This window comes from Schistocerca gregaria, chromosome 2, assembly GCF_023897955.1.
Source record: "Schistocerca gregaria isolate iqSchGreg1 chromosome 2, iqSchGreg1.2, whole genome shotgun sequence".
NCBI lineage: Eukaryota > Metazoa > Arthropoda > Insecta > Orthoptera > Acrididae > Schistocerca > Schistocerca gregaria.
This window is the reverse complement of record NC_064921.1, coordinates 723,479,887-723,507,853: the sequence shown is the minus strand read 5'-3', so window position 1 is coordinate 723,507,853 and position 27,967 is coordinate 723,479,887. Positions and strand designations below refer to the sequence as shown.

General features: G+C 43.8%; 1 protein-coding gene across 1 annotated transcript in view; it reads right to left on the bottom strand.

The window, feature by feature from the left end:
- Positions 1-22,638, bottom strand: part of LOC126335951 (agrin-like) — a 304,094-nt gene extending 281,456 nt beyond the window's left edge. Inside the window, exons 1-3 of the mRNA XM_049999428.1 lie at positions 22,578-22,638; positions 11,498-11,611; positions 11,243-11,415 (exon numbers count right to left, since the gene is read on the bottom strand). Coding sequence (XP_049855385.1) covers positions 11,243-11,415; positions 11,498-11,611; positions 22,578-22,638 — 348 coding nt within the window. The remainder of the gene's footprint in view (positions 1-11,242; positions 11,416-11,497; positions 11,612-22,577) is intronic.
- Positions 22,639-27,967: the final 5,329 nt, after the last annotated feature.

Below are 27,967 nucleotides of genomic sequence, written 5' to 3'. Positions count from 1 at the left end.
AAGTTTTAAAATTTCTGTATTATTCCCTTCCTCTTTCTCTTCCAGCAACTCTGGATGATCATCAACGCCACATAACAGCAGTTACGAATGCAGTCATCCGAAGCATGCTCACAGAAGTATGGGACGAATCTGACTATTGCCAGGAAGTCTGTCGTGCACCCATTGTATAGCACATTGACGGTTCGTGGAAGGTAGAGGAATACATTGATCCTTAACGTAGTTATAAGAAGTACCTAAGGATTGTGTGGTTATACATGTAATAGGTATATTCCAATACTCTGTCTTCATTCATGTAGAAGACGTTGTTTTGTGACATCGATTGAACAATTTTAAACACGATTTCCATCCATGGCGACCAACAGTCAGCCCAGACAAACCGGCTGTCGGCCTTTAAAACTCATTTTGCGCGCTCTCAAACGTTACAGGAGTAGCAAATGAACTACTTTGATCCATGCAAGCCCAGCAGTAATCTTATCTACTTTTAACTAGCACACTCTGCACCTGAATAACGTAAACGTCTGTCACCGAAAGAAATTGAATGTTACATTCGGAGCGATATTGATGGGATTAAAATAGCAGACATTCACATAGCGTGAAATTTACACGATGCCTCGAAACTGCGGGACGCAGACTAAGATACGATGCCGTTCTGAAAATTATTGCTTCCCAATTTTTACATGAAAATTTTAAGGCTCTTTTTAACTAAAACAAACGTTATTAGCATTCTTCATCTTTTGTTTTCATGTCTACGTATTTATTTCTCAACGTGGTCATGCTGGCGACGAAATCGTGTCCCAATGGGACACCAATTTGATGATACCGTCAGTGTAGAATGTTTGACTTTGTTGACAGAGCCAGAACCTCACCTCTGCTTACACCTCTTCATCACTATCAAAATGACGTCCATGAAGGTGTTTTCAAGTCTTGGAAAAAAAAAATGGAAATTGGATAAGGTCAAGTTGGGTCTCTATGGAGGCTGATGGACGACAGCTTCAGTCTATTGTCTGCCATTTTCCTGAATTAGAGAGTGCTCCAGGTGTAGATGAACTCTTCGAATTCGAAATTTGATTACAGCTCGCTGTTTCTCACGAACAGACGTGGTTATATTGCGCAGCACCATGTTGCACTCTACAGTTTAGAGACCTCTAACAACAAAGGGCTGCAAATATGTAGACATGAAGAATGAGGCTATGGAATATTTATTTGAAAATACTTTGGAAGTTTTCACACAAAAAATTTGGAGGCTTTACTTTTCAGCAGGCTCTCGTATCATATCCAGTTGTAATTAAATCAATAATCGTTTTTAAAACTGAGATAATTTCTTAGCGTTGACAAATAAAATTTCAATGGTCAAAATTGATTGTAATGCACATAAATAACTGCAAGATGAAACTGGCAAGTAATTTGTTAGTGGCATGGAGAAAATATATAAAAATGAAACGATCTAGAAGCAATGAACATACTTTTATATTTTGGAACCATACTCAACCTGAAATTCCTACATTAAGGATTATGCACTTGTCTTGGGGTGCCAAATTTCTTTATTGTTACTCTCCGTGACGTGTTTCTGGTGACACCACAATAAAATCTTTAAGATTGATCCGCAGTATTTTCTCACTCTACTCATTCTACAACGTCATCCACAATGACAGTTTGATCAGTGATATCGTTGTGGAAAGAGTAATGGACAAGCTTCTGAGATCCGATGTTATAGATCTGATCATGGTGTAACCTGAACTGCAGCGTGAGAAGTTAAGAATAAATAGATTTTGACGACCAAGATTTGTGTACAATCATTATTGCCAACGTGGTGGAGGATCGCCTCAAGGATTTCTTATCTGAGCTGATCAGATATATTTGCCCTTATGATAACGTTGCAAAGAATTTAAATAAAATCTAGAATACACCGTTTTGCTCACATTTTAATTTCGTCCAAAAAGACAGTAAAGTACAATAGGCTGTCGAGCCGTCTGCACGGAATAGAGAGAGAGAGAGAGAGAGAGCGTGGGCGAGAGAGACAGAGAGAGAGAGAGAGAGAGAGAGAGAGAGAGAGAGAAAGAGAGAGAGAGAGGGAGATAGAGAATAGAGAGAGTTGTACAGTGGTTCGAACATAGCAGCTAGAGAGCTCTGCAGTTAGCCTCTGTTTGCACTACTTTGATTGGTCTACGGGTACAAACAGCTTTATCAGCTTGCTGTGTAATTTCGTTGCAGTTCGACTGACGTCATTCAACCATCAAGTCAAATAACAGAGGCTGTCGGAATTAAACTGGGTGCCGGTACTGACGTGCACAGCTTATTGAGAGAATTCCTACCCAGCTGAGTCGTACTGATCGCGATTGAGTGTTTTGTGACTGCCGATGATTAAATTCCGCAGAGGGAAATAGTCAGCACACTCAAGGTACTCCATCATCCAACGCTTGCTGTGAATCGCCTGTCGATGAAAGTGGGCCTACATGTCTCAGTTGAGGAGTATATTCTGTGAGGTATTGTTAGTGGCTATTTGTACGTGATTCTCGTGAAGTAAGAGTACGGTGAATGTACTGAAAAAAACCTGTGGAAAATGCAGTTTTAACACGTACAATCACTTTGTTAGTGTCGCAATGCTCTTGTGTATAGTCGTCTTTTGGATGTGTTCCACAGATTTGATAAAATACATTACTAAAATGTTATAATGCTGCAGTTAGTTTCAACAATTTACGTTTTATTATATGCAGTAGTTACTTTCAAACATTTGCGTTTCATGGAGGTGAGTTGCGTCTTTGCAGCTAAATGAAATCAAAGTCATTGTGTTTTCTACCACAGGCGTATCACTTTTTTTTTATTTAAGAAGCATCTTTCGTGGCTTGTAAAATATATATATGTTGGAAAAACTTTTGCGACGTAAATTTAGTGCGGTTAAATTATCGTTTGTTGTTACAATTTCCAGCGTTGTTAGTCAATGTGTATCATCCTGAAGACGCGTTTACTCGGTGTCCATACTTCAGATTACCGATCTTCCGAGTTTTTCCGCCGAAAACACTTCATTTGTGCTTTTCACTGTCTGTTGCACGTGCATCTGTTTACAGCGTGTGGTGTTGCCAACTGTGTGTTGATATTTCGCCTTTTGTTTGTGTTGTGTATGAGTGTTTTTGTATTTGTTCATTTGTTATGTGTGTGTGTGCGTGCGTGCGTGTGCGAGAGGGAGGGAAAGAGAGAGAGAGAGAGAGAGAGAGAGAGAGAGAGAGAGAGAGAGGGGGGGGGGGGGAGGGAGGGGGACTTCGGTCATTGGAATATGGAGACCGAGTAGACACATCTCTAGTATGACACACATTGACTAACAACCTCTTGAAATTGGTGCTGTTGTTTCTGACCTAACAAGCAAGGGAGTAACATGAAAAAACATAACACATTAACATACTTGTAACTACTACTTACTCCATTTATTATATACGGTGAATAAAAACAAACATATATTACAGACCACTGAACGTGATTCGTAAATAAAAGAGGGAAATTCATATTGCCAAAAACCAACCGTCTTTCATTTATTTGCAAAGACGGAACATACCTCCACGAATCCTGAACCACCTAAGCAACGACAGAACACTGATAATAAGGACGAGGTACGTTCGCCATCTGGCACACGTTAGAGCGTAAAATGATCTATAACATGCGTCCGTATTGTAAAATACACTGACTGACAAAAGCAGTCAAGCACCCAGAAGACATGTTGTTCTGTCAACGTCACTTTGTATTCGCACATTTACATGATTAAAGCTGAAGTTATCCATGACATGTAAAATAGCCCCCAGAGTTGATTAGTGTCGTTCGTGTTTAGAGCTATTACCTCGCCTGGAAGGGTGTATAATGATCATGAAGACCGTAAGGTGTTGAGTGTTTACTGCGAAGGGTACAGAGATGGCGCTTATAGTGTGAAACAGCAATACGGGCAACTGGCAATTTGAAAGGAGCTTCATTATAGGTCTCCTTGGATGAGCCAACGGGTATGACTTCAGGTAACATTAAGTAGTAACGTCACGGACAGATTGCATCCTCATGGGTCACCGCTCATGCACCAGTGCCGTGGTGCTGTTTTTCAACTAGGCACTGCTGGTTCACACATGGCACCTGTGTCTATGAACTGTTTGTGTGATGTTGAGGTACTCCTATGGCCAGCAACATCCTAGTTCTGTCCGTCGTAGAATACGAGTGGAACATTTTCGACATAAGCTCTTCGCTAGTGACAGTGTCCAGGATTTGAAAGACAAGTCATAACAGTTGTGGACCAGCTTGTGTCAGGAAATGATACGTCGGTTTTACGCAGCCCATCCGCATCGAATCAGTACCTGCATCCCATTCTGTGTAAAGCCGACTCAGTAAAGTAATCCATCCAGTAACACCACACACACTCTCTCACGCATTAAGTTTCATTACGTTTCCCTTTCGACTAGCTTAATTTTTCTTCTCATGCAGTGTATGTCACAGTACAGTCAATGGTGTGGAAGCGAGTAGGAATGGTATTGCAATGAACAAAATTTGCTCGAAAGTAATGGATAGTAGTCGCCTGCAAATAAAATCAATTTCTGATACAATAAAATAAGTAGGACAGTAACTTTCCCTTCAATATTAAAACCGTGCGCACACAGAGATGCGAACCATATAATGTGCCTGTGAAACTAATAAACAATATTCTCAAACATGTCGTAATTAGTCAAGACGTTTCAACTCCAATTCAATATTGACTTTCGAAATATTTCACTTTCGTCAGCTTTGCCTGTCTAGAGGGATTCTGCTATAACAGCAAAATAGTAGTTACATCGGGAAAAAGTTCTCAGTTGCTTTTATGGAAATATTTTAGATCACTGTTTGATTTCAACACGTGGAGAAAAATTGATTTTTTTTAAAAAAAGAAAAGTAAGTAAGGAAATTGCTTGCAAACAGCACGGGCATGGGTTTGATTCCCAGCACCGTAAACAGTTATAATTAGCAAAGAAGTACCAGAACAGCACAGATTACGGTAATTCATTCTAGAATCAAAAGAAGCGCTCTTTTTTGTGGATACTGTACTTCGATGTCCTTTTACGCACCTATGTTATTAGACATAGTAGCAAATCAAAATTACACATTTCGCTTCTCTTTGAAGCTCTACAATATTGCTAACCGACTTCTTTTGTCGATTTATTAACAGACTATTGCCTCGTTCCACCACTTACTAAAAAATCTGTCTGTTGCTCGTAAATCGTAGATAGTTACGTATCAACAGTAACAAGACATTGTCAGTATTACGAAGATTGATCGAAATGTAAGCCTTCCATGAACAGTGGAAGTAACTGAATGGAAATATTTTAACAAATGAAACACATTAAGATTCTTTCGAATTATAGTTTGATAAGATAGTCCCATTTTTTGATAATTGCTACAGTATGCTAACAACAGAGAGCTTTCATTAAGCCTTAAGCAAAGAACACCTGTTTCTCCAACTAGATTCTCACTATAGTCTAGATTTCACCAGAGTCATAATAATTTTCATAGAACTCCTCCTTAATCTGAGGGAAGATTTGAAAAGCAAAAGGCACCAAATCTATACCTATGGCGGATCAGAGTTCTGAATCGCAACTTTCTCTGTTCTTACCTGCTGCCGGAATAAGGAAGTTACCTATTATTGTCATGTATCAACAAAAAAGTGTATTTATTTCTTTTGAAAACGGTTTATTTGCTGGCACAACTTCAGTAAAGTAGCAGTGTGATAGGGCCAGAGGGTAAACTACTTTCATACAAGCATTTGAATAATTACCCGCATTTCCATTACGACTGAAATGCTTTTCTTTGCGAATTTCTCTTCGTCGTCTCGAACTGACGTGTGGCGTTTTTTAAAGGTTTGGTAGTTGCAAAACCATAGTTTCATCCTGCGTTAAAATGAACATCATCAGTAATGTAGCTTTTTTTGTGTTTTTTTTTTTTTGTTTGTTTTTTGCTCTGGAACATGTCCATCGTAAACAATGCCGCCACAGTTTTAAAACGCTATGGTTGACCGAAATCTTAGACGTCACAAGTCGCTAACACTACCACAGTTTTGTGTCTTATCCCCGTTCTCAGAGTTATTTTAAATCTAGTCTTAAGTTCTGTTACTGCTAGATTTAAGATAACGCCTGACGGTGGAGCCAAGACTCCGAAACCATGGTAGTGTGTAGCGACTTATGTTATGTAAGACTTCGATCAAGAAAAACATTTTACAATTGTGGCGGATTTGTTTACCATAAACACAATACAACAAGAATTACTAACAAATATCAAAGGAATTCGTGAAACATAACGGCCCAGATCTTCCGAATGACAGGTAATGTAGTACCGTAAGTCACACGCTCTTATTAAATTCTGATTCGCGCGGCGGAATCCCGGGAATGATTCGAGTGATTGAGGTCTTTGCTACTTCACTTGTGAAACTCGTTGGTTGCCGGCATAGGTCAGCCAACTCTTTGTTAATCATATAGTTCCATTATTGGAGGACCTCCAACCTTACATTTGTTTACCAACCACGGAGAGTGCTAACATCAACACAGGCATTGGCGCACTCTCTTCGTTTTTCTTGTTGTTGTGGCCTTAAGTCCGCTAACTATTTTGCAGCATGTCCCCATACTACTTCACTGTTTTCTAGCCCATAGTGAGTATAAAATATATGTTCAAGTAGGAACACTACAAATTTAAAGGTGATATTTTAATTGGTGAGTACATATTTACAGATTGAATGGATAAAATATTATTTTACTGATGATTTTGCACGTTTCTGGAACTTCACTACTTTCTAAGCACTGAAGATGCATTGCTGAAGATCATTCTATGTTGGGCACAGAGGATGCTGAAGCATGTAACATTTAGTTTGTTATCCAGAATCATAATTCACCTCTTCCCTACTGAAGCCCCACTGTCTCATGTTTCTTTATGATATTCCCTCTTCTGACCATAGCATGTTCTGCGTCCTGCACACCAGCGAGATAGAGTAATACTCGGTCGGTGTTGTTTTCTCCTTTCTCCGTTACAGATTTGCTCTCTCAGGTGGAGCGGTCAGCACTTTGGTTTATTCCTGGAAGCTTCTGCGTGACCTCAGCCGTTCCTGTGATATCACTCAAGGGGAGTGCACCTTCCAGTTACACTTTATCTCTCCTGCGGCCTCTCCTCTGTGTACACAAGACTGCGCTTTTCTGGCTAGGTAATATTCTCTACCGTTGGTGTAAACCTCAAATGGGATGTAATAAAGTTATAGGTTTCATGGATAATAACAGCGTACTTTTTTTGGGAGGGGGGGGGGGGCGGTTGATACCGGAGTGAGGAAGCATTTGTTGAGCGACAGAGAAATTCAGTGGGGGATTGCCTGAAGGTGTGAAATTTTAAACAGATTTGTTTTGTACGAAGGTTTTTATTTTCATTGAAAGAACGTTGTGCTAAAGTGCTGTGTAAGTGTTCCTCAACATTTTATGTATAATTCAAAGCTAGATTCCATCTTCCGTAGCTAAAACGCATAAACCATTGTCCTTTAAAGGGGTTGGTCGTCACTGGCTTCTGAAAGGTTGTTTAAGGTAGGTGCTGACACTGAAGTCATTTAAGTTCAAAGAAAAAATGGTTCAAATGGCTCTGAGCACTATGGGACTTAACTTCTGGGGTCATCAGTCCCCTATAACTTAGAACTACTTAAACCTAACTAACCTAAGGACATCGCACACATCCATGCCGAGATAGGATTCGAACCTGCGACCGTAGCGGTGGCGCGGCCCCAGGCCGTAGTGCCTAGAACCGCTCGGCCACTCGGCCAGCCATGTCATTTAAGTCATGGGATACCTTCTCATCTAGTACAGGACCTCCTTTTGCCCGGCGTAGTGCAGTAGTCACATGGCTTCGACTCAACAAGTCGTTGGAAGTCCCCTGCGGAATTATCGAGCCATGATGCCTCTATAGCTGTTCACAATTGCGAAAGTGTTGCCGATGCAGGGTCTTGTGCACGATCTTGTGTCGATTACGTCCAATAAATGTTCGGTGAGATTCATGTCGCGCAATCTGGGTGGCCAAATAATTCGCTCGAACTGTCCAGAATGTTCTTCAAACCAATCGCTTACAATTATGACCCGGTGACGTGGCGCATTGTCATCCATAAAAACTCCATCGCTGTTCGGGAACATGAAGTCCATGGCCTCCAAGTAAACGAATATAACCATACCCACGACCGGTTAGTTCCACACAAACATAGCCACCACCATTGTGGAACCACCATCATATGGCACAGTGGGTTGTTGACAACCAGGGTCCACGGCTTCATGGGGTCTGCAGCCCACTCGAACTCTGCCATCAGCTCTTACCAACTGAAATTGGCATTCATATGACCAGCTCAAGGTTTTCCAGACATTCAGTATCCAAACAATGTGGTCACGAGCCCAAGAGACGTTTTGCAGGTGACGTCGTGCTGTTAGCATAAGCACTCGCGTCGGTCGTCCGCAGACATAGCACATTAACGCCAAATACCGCTGCCGCTTCCTAACAAATACGTTCATCATACGTCCAATGTTGATTTCTGCGGTTACTTCACACAGTACTGCTAGTCTCTTAGCACTGACAACTCTGCACAAGAGCCGCTGCTCTCAGCCGTTAAATGAAGGCAATCGGCGACTGCATTGTCCGCGATGAGAGGTAATCCCTGAATTTGGGCATTCTCGGGACACTCTCGACACTGTGAACATCGAAATCTTTTAATTCCCATAGTGTGCCCATAATCGTGTCAGAATCATTTTCAAGAGAATCTCCTGAGTACAAATGATAGCTCCGAAAATGCACTGCCATTTTATCCCTTCTGTATGAAATACTACTGCCATCTATACAGGGTGTTACAAAAAGATGCGGCCAAACTTTCAGGAAACATTCCTCACACACAAGTATGTTATGTGGACATGTGTCCTGAAATGCTTAATTCCCATGTTAGACCTTAATTTTATTTTCGTCCACCTACGCTCAGGGGAGTACGTTATCATGATTTCATACGGGATACTCTACCTGTGCTGCCAGAATATGTGCCTTTACAAGTACGACACAACATGTGGTTCATGCGCGATGGAGCTCCTGCACATTTCAGTCGAAGTGTTCGTACGCTTCTCAACAACCGATTCGGTGACCGATGGATTTGTAGAGGCGGATCAACTCCATGGCCTCCACGCTCTCTTGACCTCAACCCTCTTGACTTTCATTTATGGGGGCATTTGAAAGCTCTTGTCTACGCAACCCCGGTACCAAATGTAGAGACTCTTCGTGCTCGTATTGTGGACGGCTGTGATACAATACGCCATTCTCCAGGGCTGCATCAGCGCATCAGGCATTCCATGCGATGGAGGGTGAATGCATGTATCCTCGCTAACGGAGGACATTTTGAACATTTCCTGTAACAAAGTGTTTGAAGACACGCTGGTACGATCTGTTGCTGTGTGTTTGCATTCCATGATTAATGTGATTTGAAGAGATGTAAAAAAATGAGCTCTAACATGGAAAGTAAGCGTTTCCGGTCACATGTCCACATAAAATATTTTCTTTCTTTGTGTGTGAGAAATGTTTCCTGAAAGTTTGGCCGTACCTTTTTGAAACACCCTGTATAAGTGTATAGCGCTATGTCGTGACTTATGTCCCCTGAGTGTACATTTCCTGTCTCAAAATCTGCCACGCGGGATAGCCGCGCGGTCTGAGACGTCTTGTAGCGGTCCGCGCGTCTCCCACCTTCGGAGGTTCGAGTCCTCCTTCGGGCACGTGTGTGTGTCGTCCTTAGCGTAAGTTACTTAACGTTAGATTAAGTAGTGTGTGAGCTTAGGGACCGATGACCTAAACAGTTTGGTCTCATAAGAGTTTACCACAAATTTCCAAATTGTCTCAAAACCTGAACTTTGCGCAGCGGAGCGTCATTTATTTGGACTCGTTACTTAGCCGTTGTTATATACAAGGGACACTCCACTTCTTTCTGGTAGGGCTCTTACTTTTAAGTGCTCTTTAGTGGCTGCGTGGCCCGCGGAATGCTATTTACTTTAGGGATGAAGCCACTTCTGTTTGAATGAAACGAATAATTAGTCTTCACAAAATGTAGATTTCCGTCTGCAACATATTGTGTAATTACTGTTTTGTTACTGATTTTATCACGAGTGGTAATACATTTCTAATAAGCATGATAGTGAAAAGGACGAGGAACTGCCTTTTCACACTGTTACGTTAGCGTTTGTATCGAGAGTTACTGACCGCACCAGCCCAATTCTGCGGAAAAGTGGTGTCCAGATTCCGTTTATCACTGAGAACACCTATTCCGATGTGAAACGGACGGACTTGTTTACTTCCATACTTCAGGTCTATGAAGTGATGTGTGGCGGGAGTAGAGTATGTACAGCCGAAACGGGAAGAGCTGTAAAAGAATGCATGGAATAGCACCAACGCCAAATGAGGTTAAAACAGAGTGGGGGAGGGGGCGGAGGGGGAATGTGCTTCTGCGTGATATCAGGAGAACTGTTCTCAATGCATTAGTTTCAATAAGGTACGTGTGCTGGCCAAGAGAGCGAGCGTTTTAGAAGGAGTCCGGGAAGCGATTGAGGTTCAAAAGAGAATGTAACTTCAATAGAGAAGACGTCTATGGGCTTCCAGCTCTATGGCTTCCCTTCTTCAAGGAAGTAATGTAATGAAATGAAACACCCGCAGACTTACTTTCCATTTTATTTGTTGTATAGCAAACAGTTTCGATGACTCAGTAACATCATCTTCTGCCTTGAGTCACCGAAACTGGTGGCTATGTAATAAATAACGTCGAAAGGATGGCTGCTAGTGTTTACTTTATTACATAAGTGAACGGCTGAAGTCGCACAAATCTTCAATCAGAAGATTGGTCACCAAAAAAATACACACACACACAGACACACAAAAAGGCCAAGGAAGTAAACATGCAGCCGCAGCCACGCTCCGCGACGATGATAACTACGACCAGCAAGCTACGTCTTCGGCACAACATTAATATTTTGATAGAGGTTTCTCCCTTGTCTTGCTCTGCCTGTATCGCTTTCTATCGAATGACGATGGTCCACCAATAGTAGCCAATAACCCTACTTCTTCGGAATAAGCGCTGTTCTTGGACAGCATTCAGTAAACTGTGAACGTCGGAAGATCTTGAAGAAGATACCAGCAAAGGGGTCGAAACGTCAGTCTTGTAGAAGAAATCGGAGAGGAACGTGAAGCGGCCCATCAGCCTAGAAGATCTCACCTTCTTTGCTGGAAATCTTCCATTTGTGGCGTGCCTCTCATACACTCGAGGCCAGTGCAGTTTACGTAAGAATGTGAAGCTCGCACCGTGCGTGACCTCGGCGTCGCTTTCCTGAGGCTCACCTGCCACCAAGATGACGCGGCTCCCTGGCGCGAAGTGCGGGGCTGATGCAGCTGGCACATCACGACGTAATTACTGGGAGTGCCGCTACTCGCTCCACGCCACTACCGCCAGACTTAATTAAAAGTTACGCACCTCTTACCGCGTTGACGGGCTCACTTCTTCCCAGACGCTCCAGATGAAATATGAAGCAACTTCCACGGCGCGCTCTAGTAAGAGCCACGCCCCCTTGCCCTTCATTCTGATTCACTACAAACGCGGAAGAGAATGAGTCAAAAACGACTTGACAGGTTTCGAATGATGTAGAAATTTATTCAGATAAATACCGAATCTGTAGATGTGTCGCTTGGCATCATACAACCTCAGGTTTCACATAAAGTGACAAGTGTCATTTTGGTTCGATGTGACTACCATTTGTGACGCGGTAAACATTCCAACGATAATACAGGCCAACTAAAATTTTTTTTCTGGAAAACATTTTTTATTTTGAAGGCTGATCTTTACTGATTTTTATGTGCTGAATCCAAATCTAGCCCTAGTATTTTTGTATCACCCATAGTTTTCGAGTAATATGCTTTTTACTATGTAGTATAAAAATGCTATGCTATACGGTAAACTGAGAAATTAATGAAACACTGTGTTATAACATAAACATGGTTTGTATTTACAGTAAGCTACTTAAAACAACGATATGGGTTAATAGAGGTTTCTTTTATCAGTTGCAATTGGTTTATATTTCCTTTCTCGTTTTTCTTTGAAGCTTCTTGTGTACCTTTTTCTGCAAATGAGTCGCCCATCATGTTGTTATTCCAACGGCTTTGGTAGCGTTTTTCCATCACTTTAACGTCCTGGTGAAAACGCTCTCTTTGTTCCTCACTAACATCTCCCATATTGTCCGGGAAGTAATCATGGTGACTGTTCAAAAAGTGAACTTTCAGGATCATTAAACATGCTAAACTTCTATAAATTTCTATAACATTGTAGCTATAACACAAACGTATTCTGGGTCTTTTTCATATTCTATGAACTTTGTAAAGACTTGCCTGAATGATACGCATGCTTCTTTTTCGCTTTAGGTCACTGTGGATTCAAAGTTAACATCAAACATCAATTTTCTAATGTCAAGTCCGACAAAAACACCTTCTTTTAGTTTATCTTCTGAAAGGTTTGGAAACTTTCGACAGAGATACTTAAAACATAGTCTATCTTTAGGCAAAGCCTTTACGAACTGTTTCATTAGGCCTATGAAGAGGTGGTAGGAGTACGTTTTTTTGATCAACAAGTTTTTTGCGTAGAATGTTCGTCTCAGTTCGTGTTAAAGACTCCCTCACAGGCCATTTCTTTCTGTAGCAGTGCTGATCCCTAACTCTACTGTCCCAATCACACAAGAAACATGAAAATGTTGTAAAGCCAACTTGCTGATCAAGGAGCATGCATGTCAGTTTTAAATGGCCACAAATCATCCAACCATGAACAAAATAGCCTATTTTATTTAGCACTATTTCTAAGTTTTCATAGCTTTCTTTCATATGTACAGAATGCACAACATATATAGATGCATACACGTTACCATTCGGTACTAAAACAGCCTTTAAACTAGTTTTGGATGAATCAATAAAAAGCCTGCAGTCTTCCTTTTTGTATTCAATGCCAAACACATTCATCAGACCGGGAATGTCTGAGCAGTACACTACATCACCTTCTTTTTGAAAAAAATTGGAAAATTGCTACTCTCTCTTTCTATACATGTACATGCTGCTTCCAACTGCCAATAAGTTCTTTCCTTTTACTCTAGAGCCAAGCAATTCAGCTTTATCTTTCGTTAAGCCCATATACTTAACCAAACGGAGGGTTGTTTCCCGAATTACGACCAGTAATATCAACACTGGTAAAGCTGCAATCATCGAAATGATTTCTTGGCTCCTTCCTTATCATAGGAACATCAAATCTAAAGGCTTTTGTCTCCTTTTTGGACCATTTTCAAAGATCTTCAACACACACATAGCATACATTATGCGACGCCCAAGATTTATCTTGATCCCCTAGTTTAGATCTAAGGTATGATAGATAAACCTTTTTCACAAAGACTGTAATGTTTATTTGGTGTTTTTAATCACAAATTCACCACAGATATAACAAAAACTGTCAGCAGAGTTTCTAAGTCCACGATTAGCCATTGTACTGAGCACATGTATAGGAAATGGGAAAGTGAGGTTAAAGTGACAGTAAACAAAGCTACATATGTTATCACAAAATATGGAATCGACCATTTGTAGAGCAGATATTTTTCAGGAGTGCTACCAACGTCATCTATATTCATTAAACCTCTTTTTTAAAGTTTTTTAATTATATAAAAGCTGTTAAATTCCATATAAATCGCTTAATTTAATAAATTTAACTGTAAAATGCGAATAAATGGCGGGTGATACAGTTTCTTAAGTATCATATTTGGATTTATGACCCTAAAAAGCATATTAATAAGGTATTTCCAGCATAAAAGTTTTTCCATCGCTGGCCTGTGTAATCCATTTCTTCGCACACTCGTTGGAGCAAATCGGGCTTAGCTTGTGCAGCGGCAGCGCGGATTGGATTTTTCATGTCGGCGGAATTATTTGGCATGGGAGAAACATACATACGGTCTTTAATGAAACCCAGGAGAAAGAAATCCATTTGTGTCAAGTCTTCGGAGCGAGGTGGCCATGTGATTGGCCCATCACGGCCAGTCCACCGACCTGGGAAGCAACTGTCGAGGTAACATCGAACTTCTGTGAGGAAATAAAGTGGCGCACCGTCTTGCTGGTAGTAAACCATCTTATCTCGGTCATATTCGTCAATATGCGGAAATATGAGGCGAAAAGTTGTTTCAGTGTTGGTTCTATGAAACCAAAACGCAAAGCGGGCACGTTCCACACCAGTGAAGGAAACCAATTTAACTGTCCACTACGCTGGCATTCCTGGTGACCGAATGGGGTACTGATGCACTATGTGAATAAAACTTGAGGTTGTTTGGTACAAAACAACACATACACTGAGCGTCTAAGTCATCATAGTAAATTTTCATATCATTGCAAAGTTTTAAAAAAGTTTTAAAGTCCTTTCTGACACACTCTGTATTGATAATGCCTCATGGCATCATATTCCTCAATTGGTTTCAAGCTGCTGCGTAGAGTTGCTCTTGCAGTCTCTGTATGAACGTAAGCTGTTGCTGTGATGAGTAGCGTTGTCTGGCGTAAATGAATAACTTGTGTTCGTAACGAAAACTCAAGCAACGTCCTGTCATACAGTTTATAACAGAAGATTCTATGGCTTCAGTTGAAATATCTTTAAGCACTACTGGCTAGCGTGTCGTAGGCCTGTTCCATATTCTTTCCAGTGTTATATTACACTCAGTGGGAGAGAGTTATGAGAAGTCACCGATGTCGGACCTCGGCTGCTAAAGCATCTGTTTCCGTGCGGAAATGGAAGAAATGGATTCCTGATGTCCCACATGCAAATCGGCGGAGATCGACTAACAGTAGAATTCTTGTACCTTCTGACGCGACGTGACGTCCATTCCACGAACACTTGTAAGCAGTGCTGGCTCTTATCGATATTGTGATTACACCCTGGCTGTTACCCAGAAACAATGTCGCTCATGGCGCCCAAGAAAGCACTTGCCGCGGCTTCCTACCCCTTTCCAAGCATACCGGTCTAGTGGAGAAGATTATCTGCAGGATGGTTAAGAAGGCAAGTTGCAGATGGAAACAGGTTCCGAGCAGAGAATCTCAGTGTGCGCCTCCAGAGCAGAGCAGTGCGTGGCGGAGTGCTTAGTCTAGCCCACGTGAGCGTGCGAACTGGGGCGGGGGATAAAGTGTGCAGCTGCAACATCGAGTAAAATAAACGTCGTTTCAGGGGCGCGACCATAGCAAGGCTGCTGTACCGGTTACCATTAGTAACAAAAGCCAAAGGGAACTCAAAGTGATGGATGCGTTTCATAATATTTCCTGTTGCTGTGCGCTTGGGCAACGGAACTCACTTTAACATATCGCACAGTCTAGTTTAATGCTATTTGTCCTGAATTTACCACGTACTGGTGTGCAGTCGGCCTCTTACGTTGTGTTTGTTACTGGCCCCCAGAGACTTGAAAAGAGTTGATTATTTATTGTTTGGTGTTAAACTGCTTCTGCCCATTAATTTGTTCCTTGTTCCTGTTATTACCGGCCAAATTTTCTTTTTTTTTACACTACATATAAATTGGGCATTTATTCGTTTGAGTTCCGATCTGTATTGGGAGAATATGCTTGAGTATTGCAACTCGTCTGGTCTCTCCCAGCGAGTGCGTTCGGTTTTAAAATTTTTATTATATGAATATTGTAACTTGTCGTACATATGATACTTTTAGTTCATTCTATTCGACTACGCTTCCGTCGTCAGCACTGTTTCTTGCAAGCGTTAGCCTATCTGCACTACGCTTGTACGAGTTTTTCGGTGACTTGTTGTTGGGTTACTATTGACTGATTGGCGAGAGATAAAGGCCCGATTTTTAACCTATTATTATGATTATTTAAGGCGCTTAAATTATTTACTCGTATTGTGAAAGGTTATTCTAAATATGGTTTTGGAAGTTCCCCATAGTCGTTTAATGAACAAAGCAGGAGCATATGGACTATCAGGCCAATTGTGTGATTGGACTGAAGAGTTCCTAGATGACAGAAGGCAGTATGTCATCCTCAATGGAGAGAAGTCTTCCTAAGTAAGAGTGATTTCAGGTGTGCAGCAGGGGAGTGTCTTATGAGCGTTGATGTTCACAATACATACAAATGACCTTGTGGATAACATCGGAAGTTCACTGACACTTTTTGCAGATGATGCTGTGGTATATCGAGAGGTTGTAACAATAGAAAATTGTACTGAAATGCTGGAGGATCTGCAATGAATTGACGCATGGTGCAGGGAATGGCAGTTGAATCTCAATGTAGACAATTGTCATGTGCTTCCAATACATAGAAAGAAAGCTCCATCATTTAGCTACAATATAGCAGGTCAGCAACTGCAAGCAGTTAAGTCCATAAATTATCTGGGAGTAGGCATTAGCAGTGATTTAAAATGGAATGACCATATAAAATTAATGGTAGGTAAAGCAGAAGCCAGACTGAGATTCGTTGGAAGAATCCTAAGGAAATGCAATCCGAAAACAAAGGAAGTAGGTTACAGTACACGTGTTCGCCCACTGCTTGAATACTGCTCGCCGGTGTGGGATCCGTAGCAGATATAGTTGATAGAAGAGGTAGAGAAGATCCAACGGAGATCAACGCGCTCCGTTACAGGACCATTTAGTAATCGCGAAAGCGTTACGGAGACGATAGATAAACTCCAGTGGAAGACTCTGCAAGAGAGACGCTCAGTAGCTCGGTACGGGCTTTTGTTGAAGTTTCGAGAACATACCTTCACCGAGGAGTCAAGCAGTATATAGCTCCCTCCTACGTATATCTCGCTAAGAGACTATGACTATAAAATCAGAGAGATTAGAGCCCACACAGAGGCATACCGACAATCTGACAATCTTTCTTGCCACGAACAATACGAGACTGGAGTAGAAGGGAGCACCGATAGAGGTACTCGAAGTACCCTCCGCCACACACCGTAAGATTGCTTGTGTAGTATGGATGTAGTTGTAGAAGTGGGCAATGCAATCGTTCTGCTTTTCGGAACTGATTCTATTCATAGGTTTTAGAAGTACCAGTGACTTTGCTCTTTGGCCAGCGCTGCGTAGAACGGCGCGTCCACTATTGTGAACCGGTGACCGGGTTCGAGTTCCACTATCACTTGACTGATTTGCAAAAGGCAGCTAATTGGATACCTTCTAGTATTTACTGCATTGTCAACTTATGGACCTATTTGTATTTTGTTACTTAATGAGAGCAGTGCGGATTTATCCTAATTAAATTATTATTGTGCGAATGACATTTATTTGATGTGGTAGTCACACCACTCCCAAAACGTCTAGCTACCTGGCCACCTCAACTTGCGGTCGTACTGCGCAGCAGTTTATTCGTGTCCGATGCAGAGGGTCTACACTAGTAACTATGTCCCTCGCGAATCCGAATTTCTGTGAGAACGCTATGACCGCTGCGTTTGCATCTGTTATAATTACATGTTCGAAATCGATTATCTCACGGGGTGCTATTACGTTCCTTACAATGGGAGGGCACGCCGTTGGGATCACAGATTTTCTTCAAACGTTGTACACCATTAGTAGGCCGTTAAAACAAAGTTATATGCAAGTATTAAGGTGCACTAATCTGTCAATACCGAGAAAATGGCAAGAGAAGTATGACGTGTCTGTTATGTGTCTTATGTACCTGTGCATACGTCAGAGTTCGTGGTGGTAGGAACAAGAGCTCAGCTTGTTCGGCCAGAAGGTTAGATGTTTTGTGTCATTTTAAAACAACTAATTGAATAGAGGAATCGAAAGATAAGCTGAATGGATACGATGTGATGTCAGTACAGACGAAACACAACGAACAATACCGAAGAAAAAAAAAAAGAGTGTTTAGGGTTTGAGCTACGTAAGAGAAATGGGTGTGAAGCGACCGTTGGCTCCCGTTCAAACTTAATTTTTAATCTATACTTTTTCCTCATATGACAGTTTAGATGTAATATAATTTTTAAAAAGCACGTGTATTAGCATGAAGTTTTAGTGAATTTTATGTGATGACACTACTTACTATTTTTAATTAGATATAATTGTAAGGAAAAACATGTTTACCACTATCGACAAGTAAACGAAGAAATGCATACTTTTCCTGAAAATGTATACTTGTAGTGATTTACGAAATCCCTTATACATGGAACCTGGTAATGTACCCGAAACTACTTTGCGCCTCAAGAGCTACAGGCTTAGAGGCTGACCCCGTTTGGCAGTTAACCTGCGTAGCAGTGAGAGGACGCTAATGTAGCGGGAACGAATAGTGTGGGTGTAAATTACTTGAATATCACAGTATTTACACTGATACTATAAGCTTTAGTGGGAGTCGAGCCGCCGTCCTACACACGTTTGCCTTTCGAAGCCAGAGCGCTAACCACTTTTATTTTACTAATTGAGGACGCTACACCTTTTTTGCTTTTTATTTTAATTATTAGAAATGGTGAAGAGTAGAGTGATCAGTTCTGAGTTGGTGGAGACAGGGTAGGCAGGGGTCGAAACCCGAGGCCTGGACACGATGCCTCCCCCTTCCTTCCCTGAATCACTCCCCTGTACTTTCTTTTTCGTTACCGGAAACTGGGTAAGTAAACGTCTTTGTTCGTACAGGCATAAATACAATAGAAATGCCATCCTTTCGGCGGACTCAAATAGAGGCATTACATTTGAACAAGGCGAACAAAAGTCTTTATTAACAAGGCGTTGGGAAAAAAATATTAACAATAATACTGAAGTACGCTAAGAGGTGTGATGCAGTACACAAAGTGGCGGGGGTATCATAAGGGCTTGCAGGCAAGTGTGGAGACAGAGAGGGTAGGGGTCAGCATGCAAGGCCTGGCCACTGTGTCCCCGGCACAGCTACCGGGAAGAAGCACCCGAAAGGAGGGTGGAAGTCAAAGAGGATGGGGACATGACCATCGTGCTCTGGTATAGGCCATAAAAGAAAGGGGTGCGTGTCCATGCGCCTTCTCCGCTGTGGGGTAGGATATAGAATGTAGCCACGGAGAGTCGCAGATATCAGCAGGGGGAGGGGGGGGGGGGAGTTTCGTCCGCATGTGGTGCCATCCAGCTGGTCAGTGCTCGACTTCATTGTGGGCGGTTTGTAAGTACTACGAGAAGTCAAGGCGTAATGTATCACCATCAGTATGCATGTAAGAGATAGTCCAGCCCTAGTCCCATACAATCGCGTGATTTTTGGTGGCGGGGAAATGAGTGTCCTCAGGATGCAGACGAGCTCGGTGGAATGCAGAGGTAGCGGGCAGCAAACTGCCTACCCAGTTTCCAGACGTCACTGCTGGCAGCACAAGTCATTTGGTGGACATCTTCTTCCATGAGGTGGCAAATTGAGCAAAGCGAAGAGTCCGTCAGTCCGATGGCGTGAAGAAATTGATTTGTGGCGAATTTTCCATATGCGAAGTGGTTCCATGTTTCCCGGACGTTGGAGGGAAGGAAATGCTGGTGGATATGACGCTAAACCGTGGGCCACCACGTCGATGGATGTTTGAGTTCGATGTTGTTGCTAGGTATGCAACGAAGCAGTGGGGTATAGAAATCCTTAGGTCGAGGCGAACGCGTGTTTGGCAAGTGTGTGACAGCATAACTTAAGTCGACGATTAAATCAGAAATGTGTTTCAGAAGGTGCTTAATGTGTCCAGCTGGTACTGGTGGCGTTTGGTCGCGGGAATAAGAAATTCCAAAACGCGTGTGAGGGAGGGTGCGCTTTCCACTGCTTGTGCATGGTGGACATGTACAGTGACGCCGCTCGGAGTCACACATTGACACGGTCGAGGCCTCCCGCTCGTGGGGGAGGGTGAGCGTTTCGTAACGAGCCTTAAAAAGCGCAAGAGCCGTAAAAAGTATCCGAAAGCAGCTAATAGTTGATGGCAGCGAGAGGGCATGTGCGATGTGCACCATTCTGAACGCCACATGTTGACTGAAGTATTGGACACGTTGTAAAGAATCGAGTCAGCGGAAGAGGTTTTGTTGCACCACCGTGCTCATAATTTGGAGTGCACGCCGAAAATAATTGGCAGCGGAGTGGCGCACGGTGGAGGTGAAAATGATACCGAGGTATCGTAGTTTCTGTAGACAGGGGAGAGGTGCTAAGTCGTCGTTTGAAGCCGCGTCCAGTGGACATCGCTATGAATTGAGCCAAATTCATGTTATTGCGCGCTGCAGTTCCGTACGTTGGTATCAAATCAAGCACCGTTTGTGTTTCATTCCGCGAGCGGACTAGAGGAGGAGGTCGTCCGCATACACACGACACCGAAAACTGTGCTGTATCAAAGTGAGATCAGTTAGGTGGCTCGTCAGACTCCCGATGAGTGGGTCCAGGTTTATGGCATAGAGTAGGGCCGAAAGTGGGCAACCTTGCGTAACGCCGGATCGCAACTGGTCTCGCTACGCGGCCATTGACCTGAATCAGTGATTCGGCGGTGCCGTACAGGTGCCGGATGCTATCGATAAAGGCGGGTGAAAACAGGTGAGAACAGAAAACGATGCCGCACTTTGTCGAATGCGCTGTCAAAATCAATGGCAACGACCGCGGGCGGAGCCTGCACGCCGCTGCCAGTGCAATTCAAACACGACATTCCCCTGTGGCCGTTTATATACGTATTAACCGAGCCACCCGGAGTTGTCGGATCCGGGGATAGAATTCTAGGTAGGATCTAGCGGAATCGCGTCGCCAGGCGTCGTGTAAAAATTTTATAGTCGACGTTAAGCAGAGTCAGGGGACGGTAACATGCTGCCGTCACTCGCGGTCTCGGTTTGTGGATGGGTATAATAATTCCCGTGACAAACGTAGGGCGCTCCCCATCGTCATAACTTCATGATACATCGTCGTCCTTCACGAGAAAGGCGCGATAAGATTCTATCGGCAATCCGTCGACTCCAGTTGTCTTATTCAGAGCACCGTCGTTGATTGCATCGCGGGCTTCATCGTACGTATCTGGCTCCATCAGATCGTCCGCTTCGACGGTGACGGTGGTGCGAGTTACGTGTGGTAACAAAAACTCTTCAGCGCGTAGTGGTGTAAAAGGCATTGAGGATTTCGGCCTGGAAAGTGAATTGCTACGCGCGACAGGTGTAGTTCTGAGTGATGAGTCGTTGTCGTCGGTGTTTCCTATATGATGATTGGTGGGATGTTCTCGTTCCGCCGACTCTTGACGTCGGGTCCGCACCATCGCCCCCAACAGACTACGGCGTGTCAACGTTACAATTTATGTCTTAATCCTGCTGCGGTCCCTCTGGGTTTCAGGGATGGGCGGGTGGGTGTCCAGGTCGTGGAGTACGGCCTAGAAATGCTTGATGGGATGTTCTCGTTCTGCCGACTCTTGACTTCGGGTCCGCACCATCGCCCCCACCAGACTACGGCGTGTCAACGTTACAATTTATGTGTTAATCCTGCTGTGTTCCCTCTGGGTTGCAGGGATGGGCGGGTGGGTGTCGTGGAGAAATGGTTGGTAGTGTGCCGGTTCCATGCAGCTACTTCCTTGCCATACTGAATCAAGGTACGTCGGAAGGGAGGTTTTGCACATTCCAGCCACCAAGTCAAGGTTGTGCAGCACTTAGGTAAGTGACGTTCACATGTGGCCCATGTCTCGGATACACGTTGAAGACATTCGGGATCATGAAGATGGTAGGTGTCATATATTCCACGGTGCACGGCTGCGCCAGAACACTTGTTGCGGGAGGTGAACGGTGCACATGTAGGCACAGTGATCCGAAAAGGCCAAGGGCCAAAGTTCTGCACCTTGGACTCCAGGTGTGAGTTCCCGAGAGACGAAAACCCTATCAAGGCGGCTCGCGGAGTGGCTCGTCCTGTAAGTATGTCCAGGTGCGTCGCTGTGCCGAAAGTTCCAAGTGTCGCGGAGCAACAGATCACGAACGACAAGGCGCAGTTTTTTACAGGTGTTGTAGTGGGGTATTTGATTCTTGGGGTGCAGGACACAATTAAAATCAACCCCAAGCATCAAAGCGTCGAAAAAACCAAAGGGGTCCAACTTCTTCTGAATAGAACAGTGCCCTGTCACGTCTGCGGGTAGAGCCTGACGGAGCGTAAATGTGGACAATACGCGTCCTCATGACGGTGGCGGCCATGGCTCTGGCGGATGGAAGGTATGTGATATCAGCCGTCGGAATGCCTTATCTGGCGTAGATGGTTACGCCACGTCCCAGGTGATCAGCAGGAGAAGGATAAGTGTTATATCCCGCGACGTCTGGAAGTGTGGCCAAGTGTATTTCCTATAGCAGTGCGACGACGTCAGGTGCCCATATTATCAGTTGAATTTTCAAGGGGAAGGTACTTCTGTTAGTGTTGATCGTCGCTACTCGTTAGGTTTGGAGTCGTACCCTGCCGTGGAGGGTGAAGAGGGACGAGGCAACGGCGAGTCATACCGTACGCCGCCTGTCGGCGTTATCGGTGGCGTAACTATGCTTCCGTCTGGGGTGACTCCGTCCCCAGCGTGTGGTTCGGGCCTTCGTCGACGTCGTCATTCCACGCCATTGAAGGCGCTGTTGTGATGTTCTTACGTTCCACTTCCTTCTTAGGAGCAGAGGACGTCTCGGCGGCCGTCGCAACGGTGGAGTCCATTGGTTCAGATGAACCTGGGCGAGCCAGCAGAGTAGGCACCGGCACGTCATGTTGTCGTCATTCGTGTCGTCGTGCAGGTTCTATGAGGTCTCGTCGGGCCGGACAGCCTCTGGAGCCTCAAGGGGAGTTGTGCGCTAAGTCCGCCGCTGGCGCGCTGCCAAGATTGCTTAAGCTGTTCGGCGGGTTGCGTCAGCCGCCGTTGTAGGCGCAACATGCTGTTGCATCCTTGAGCCCCCGGTTCTAGATGTACCCTTGTCCGGTTCTCAGCTACGCAACAGATCAGTTTGTAAATAAACAATTTATTTATGAAAATATACAGTACAGTCACCAACAAACTTTACATATTCACATACTCCTTTTCCTTTTACCCAGATGAATACAGACTCATTTACAGATATTTTCCTCATATTACGAGTATACAAAGACAATGCAGAGGTCGACATATAAGCAGATTTACCAAAGTCTTTATTAGCAAGTTCGGCCCTATGGTAGGTGCGAAATGCAATAAAGTCTCTATCAACGAAACTTTCGACTTCACCAACATTTGGTACTCCAGAACCTCCACGGACAATGGCTACAGTAAACCATCCGTTACCATGACCAAATGAATCATTAATAGTTTAGATATTAAATTAAGGCGGCACCCACAGAAAACAGAAGGTCCTTGCAGCAAGGCTTGAGCAGCGACAGACTTGGCTGGTATACGATTCCTCTTGTCTCCAGATGTTGTGGCAAATTCAATGTTCTCGTTGGTTTTGTCCGACTCAAGGTCACGCGTTATCGGACTTCTACATAAGGGAGCGAGCGCCGCGCAGCGGCTCATTCGCGCTGCTGCTGCTGCAGAGGCAACTGCATTGAACGCTGCCAAGATGCCGTACAGAAGATACCGTCGCCGTTCTAAACAGACAGTGTACAAAACCATCGAGAATATTGAGTTTGCTACTGTATATTTTCATTAATTAATTGTTTATTTACAAACTGATCTGTAGCGTAGCTGAGAACCGGACAAGGGTACGTCTAGAACCGGGGGCTCAAGGATGCAACAGCATGTTGCGCCTACAAAGGCGGCTGACGCAACCCGCCGAACAGCTTACGCAATCTTGGCAGCGCGCCAGCGGCGGACTTAGGGCACAGCGGACGGGAGCACCTAGTACGGCTAGTGCTCCCGTCCGGGATAACGCGCCGCTGGCAGTGTGAAACATTCTAAGTCGACTCAAGGTCATCTACATCTACATGACTACTCTGCAATTCACATTTAAGTGCTTGGCAGAGGGTTCATCGAACCACAATCATACTATCTCTCTACTGTTCCACTCCCGAACAGCGAGCGGGAAAAACGAACACCTAAACCTTTCTGCTCGAGCTCTGATTTCTCTTATTTTATTTTGATGATCATTCCTACCTGTGTAGGTTGGGCTCAACAAAATATTTTCGCATTCGGAAGAGAAAGTTGGTGACTGAAATTTCGTAAAAAGGTCTCGCCGCGACGAAAAACGTCTTTGCTGTAATGACTTCCATCCCAACTCGTGTATCATATCTGCCACACTATCTCCCCTATAACGTGATAATACAAAACGAGCTGCCCTTTTTTGCACCCTTTCGATGTCCTCCGTCAATCCCACCTGGTAAGGATCCCACACCGCGCAGCAATATTCTAACAGAGGACGAACGAGTGTAGTGTAAGCTGTCTCTTTAGTGGACTTGTTGCATCTTCTAAGTGTCCTGCCAATGAAACGCAACCTTTGGCTCGCCTTACCGACAATATTATCTATGTGGTCCTTCCAACTGAAGTTGTTCTTAATTTTAACACCCAGGTACTTAGTTGAATTGACAGCCTTGAGAATTGTACTATTTATCGAGTAATCGAATTCCAACGGATTTCTTTTGGAACTCATGTGGATCATCTCACACTTTTCGTTATTTAGCGTCAACTGCCACCTGACACACCAAACAGCAATCTTTTCTAAATCGCTTTGCAACTGATACTGGTCTTCGGATGACCTTACTCGACGGTAAATTACAGCATCATCTGCGAACAATCTAAGAGAACTTCTCAGATTGTCACCCAGGTCATTTATATAGATCAGGAACAGCAGAGGTCTCAGGACGCTTCCCTGGGGAACACGCGTTATCGGCCTTCTATATAAGCGAGCGAGCGCCGCGCGGCGGCTCATTCGCGCTGCTGCTGCTGCACAGGCAACTGTATTGAATGCTGCCAAGATGCCATACAGAAGATATCGTCGCCGTTCTAAACAGACAGTGTACAAAACCATCGAGAACATTGAGTTTGCTACAACAGCTGGAGACAAGAAGAATCGTATACCAGTCAAGTCTGTCGCTGCTCAAGCCTTGCTTGACGGACCTTCTGTTTTCTGTGGTTGCCGTCTTAATTTTAGTTTAGATATTAATGATTCATTTGGTCATGGTAACGGATGGTTTACTGTAGCCATCGTCCGTGAAGGTTCTGGAGTACCTAATGTTCCTGGACTCGAAAGTTTCGTCGACAGAGACATTATTGCATTTCGCACCTACCATATGGTAATGCATATATAGGTGTTTGCGTGCTCGTCCCTCTGTGTCGGAAGACGGGAGGGAGTTGCGGCGGTCTGGGACGAAGGCGGATCCGAAACAATAAGTGAAGGGGCGTCCATATCATCGGCCGGGTGGGATCGGAAGTCGTCGTTGTTGGTAGAGGCGACGGAGTAGCGTCACGATGCGAGCGCGACGCATCGATTACGACGGTATCCGTCGCAGCAGAGTGACCGATACATGGTCCGACGTACGGTGGCCGGTGGCAGAAGAAGAGATCGCCGATGCGTAGGTGATGGGTAAAACCGTCGCCGGAGTAAGACGTGCCACAGCTAAAGCAGCGAGAAACGTATAGTGTAGGCGCATTTTTTTTTTTTTTTGAATATCACAGAATTTACACTTGTACTACAAAAATTAAGTTTTAGCGGGAGTCGAATCGCCGTCATACACGCGTTGGCCTATCGAAGCGCGAGCGCTAATCACTTGACCACCATTGACTTTAACATTCATTACCTACGCACAGTGACATATTACACATAACAGATGCGTAACATTTGGAAAATTTCTTTTGCTATTTTCTCGGAATTGCTAGGGCAGTGCACCTTACTACTTCTTGTTTTAACGGCCTACCGAAAGTGTACGAAGTCTGACGTAAATCCGTGATCCCAAAGTCGACCCCTCCCTTGTTAGGTATGCATCTGTAATACACTTCTCACAAAGGAAACTCCGCATGGAAACCCCTCAGATTTAATGGAAAGACGGCCTAGTGGGTAACCCGTCAAAAACTAAACACGGATCAAGAGTGGAATTAGGAAAAATGTATACTGAACTATGAAAAAAGAAGTAAAATCGAACATCGTGTGAATTTGAATATCCAAAAATGTCGTGGTTATTTTGTCACGGAATTGAACTGCGAAGGGGGAGATCCATATTCATATCTTCCTTATGCCTCACACATGTACTTATTTATTTCTTTTTTCACAAAATTATGCACTCTCCGTCCAGTCTTTGGCGTATCTGATCGCTGTATTCAAATTTGTTGCTGTGTCGTTGTGTAACGTCCGTTTGGAACAGCAAGGCGTAAGGAAGGGACCTACAGATGTGCGTACCTCCCATTTGTTCTACATAAGTACCACATGTTATAACTCTTACGTTCCGCATTCCAAGTTTTGTCTCTTGAATTCCTTTATTGTAACGTAGTTCACATCCGTTAATTTGTTGATTTTGTTTCTGTGAGAGATTTATGTGGCATCTCACGTACTTTCATTATTCATCATATTTACTTGCGACGGTAATATATTCTTACCACATGACTCATATTCTGTAACCAAACGTACTATCACACTTACAAAGACTATTGACGGAGATCAGACACGTCAGCGATCGAACGGAAAGTTCATAATTTTGAGAGAAAAAAAAGGGCATGAGGGAGTATTCAACACTGATATTCGCGTACCCTTGATGACTGCACAACAAAAAGCTTTTCGCCTCGGCTGGTCCTGTCAACACCGACATTGCACTGTTGATGACTGGAAAGATGTTGCCTAGTCGGACGAGTCTCGTTTCAAATTGTATTGAGCGGATAGAAACAACCTCATGAATCCATTGACCCTGCATGTCAACAGGGGACTGTTCAAGCGGATGTAGGCTCTGGAGTATATGAGACCCATGATACATCTAGATGCGACTCTGACAGCAGACGCGTACGTACGAGTCCTGTTTGATCACATGCGTCCATTTATGTTCATTGTGCATTCCGACGGAAGTGGGCAAGTCCAGCAGAACAATGCTTCACTCCACATTTCCAGAATTGCTAGAGTGGTTCTAGGAACACTCTTCTGAGTTTAAACACTTCCGCTGGTTACCAGACTCTCCAGACATGAACATTATTGAGCATATCTTGGATGACTTGCGACGTTCAGTTCAGAAGAGATTACCACCCGCTCATATTCTTGCGGACTTATGGAGAGCCCTGCAGGATTCTTGGTGACAATTACGTCCAGCACTACTTCAGACTTTAGTCGAGACCATTCCACGTTGTGTTGCGGCACTTCTGCGTTCTCGCGAGGACGCTACATGATATTAGGCAGCTGTGCCAGTTTCTTTAGCTCTTTAGTGTATTTATAGTTATTTAAATAATATTTTCCGTGAACAAAAATAATGGCGATTGCTGCATGTCAATATCATCAGCTCTTATTTAAGGATTAAACTGTATGGTGCGCACTGCATCAGCTCTGTGAGCTACACAGAGATTGAATCTGGCTTCCAGTGACCTGTAGTGTGAAATCCTAAACCCTCAGTTTCTGTAAGGTAATCCCACTACTAATGAGGAATACGAACTTTGGCAAGATACGTAACTATGAAGAAGAGGCATGCTGAGAAATTATGTTCTATGAAAGCTATTATGCAATTACGTGTGGAGCCCGCTCTCACCCTTGCCGAGGCTTCACAGTGGAAATTTCGACTCTGTTCAGTGTCAGGTGAACGGCACTTACCTCCGCTATACGCCAGCTGCGGCCTCTGCGCGGAATCTGAAACGAGAACATCAGTTTCATCAATAAAAGTTCTCCGATAGTATTAAACAAGCCACATCACACAAACCCTAATAAACTACAAGACAAGAAGCTATTGCTGAAAAAGGTTGGGAGAGATGGGCGGATATTAACTAGACTATATCGTCATACGATCAAGTGCTAGAAACATGACACTAGAACGCAAATCGTACACCAGGCAAATTGTTTCCATCAACAATTTTTTCATGTGAAACGTGATTAATCTCACGGTGTTGAAGCACACGACA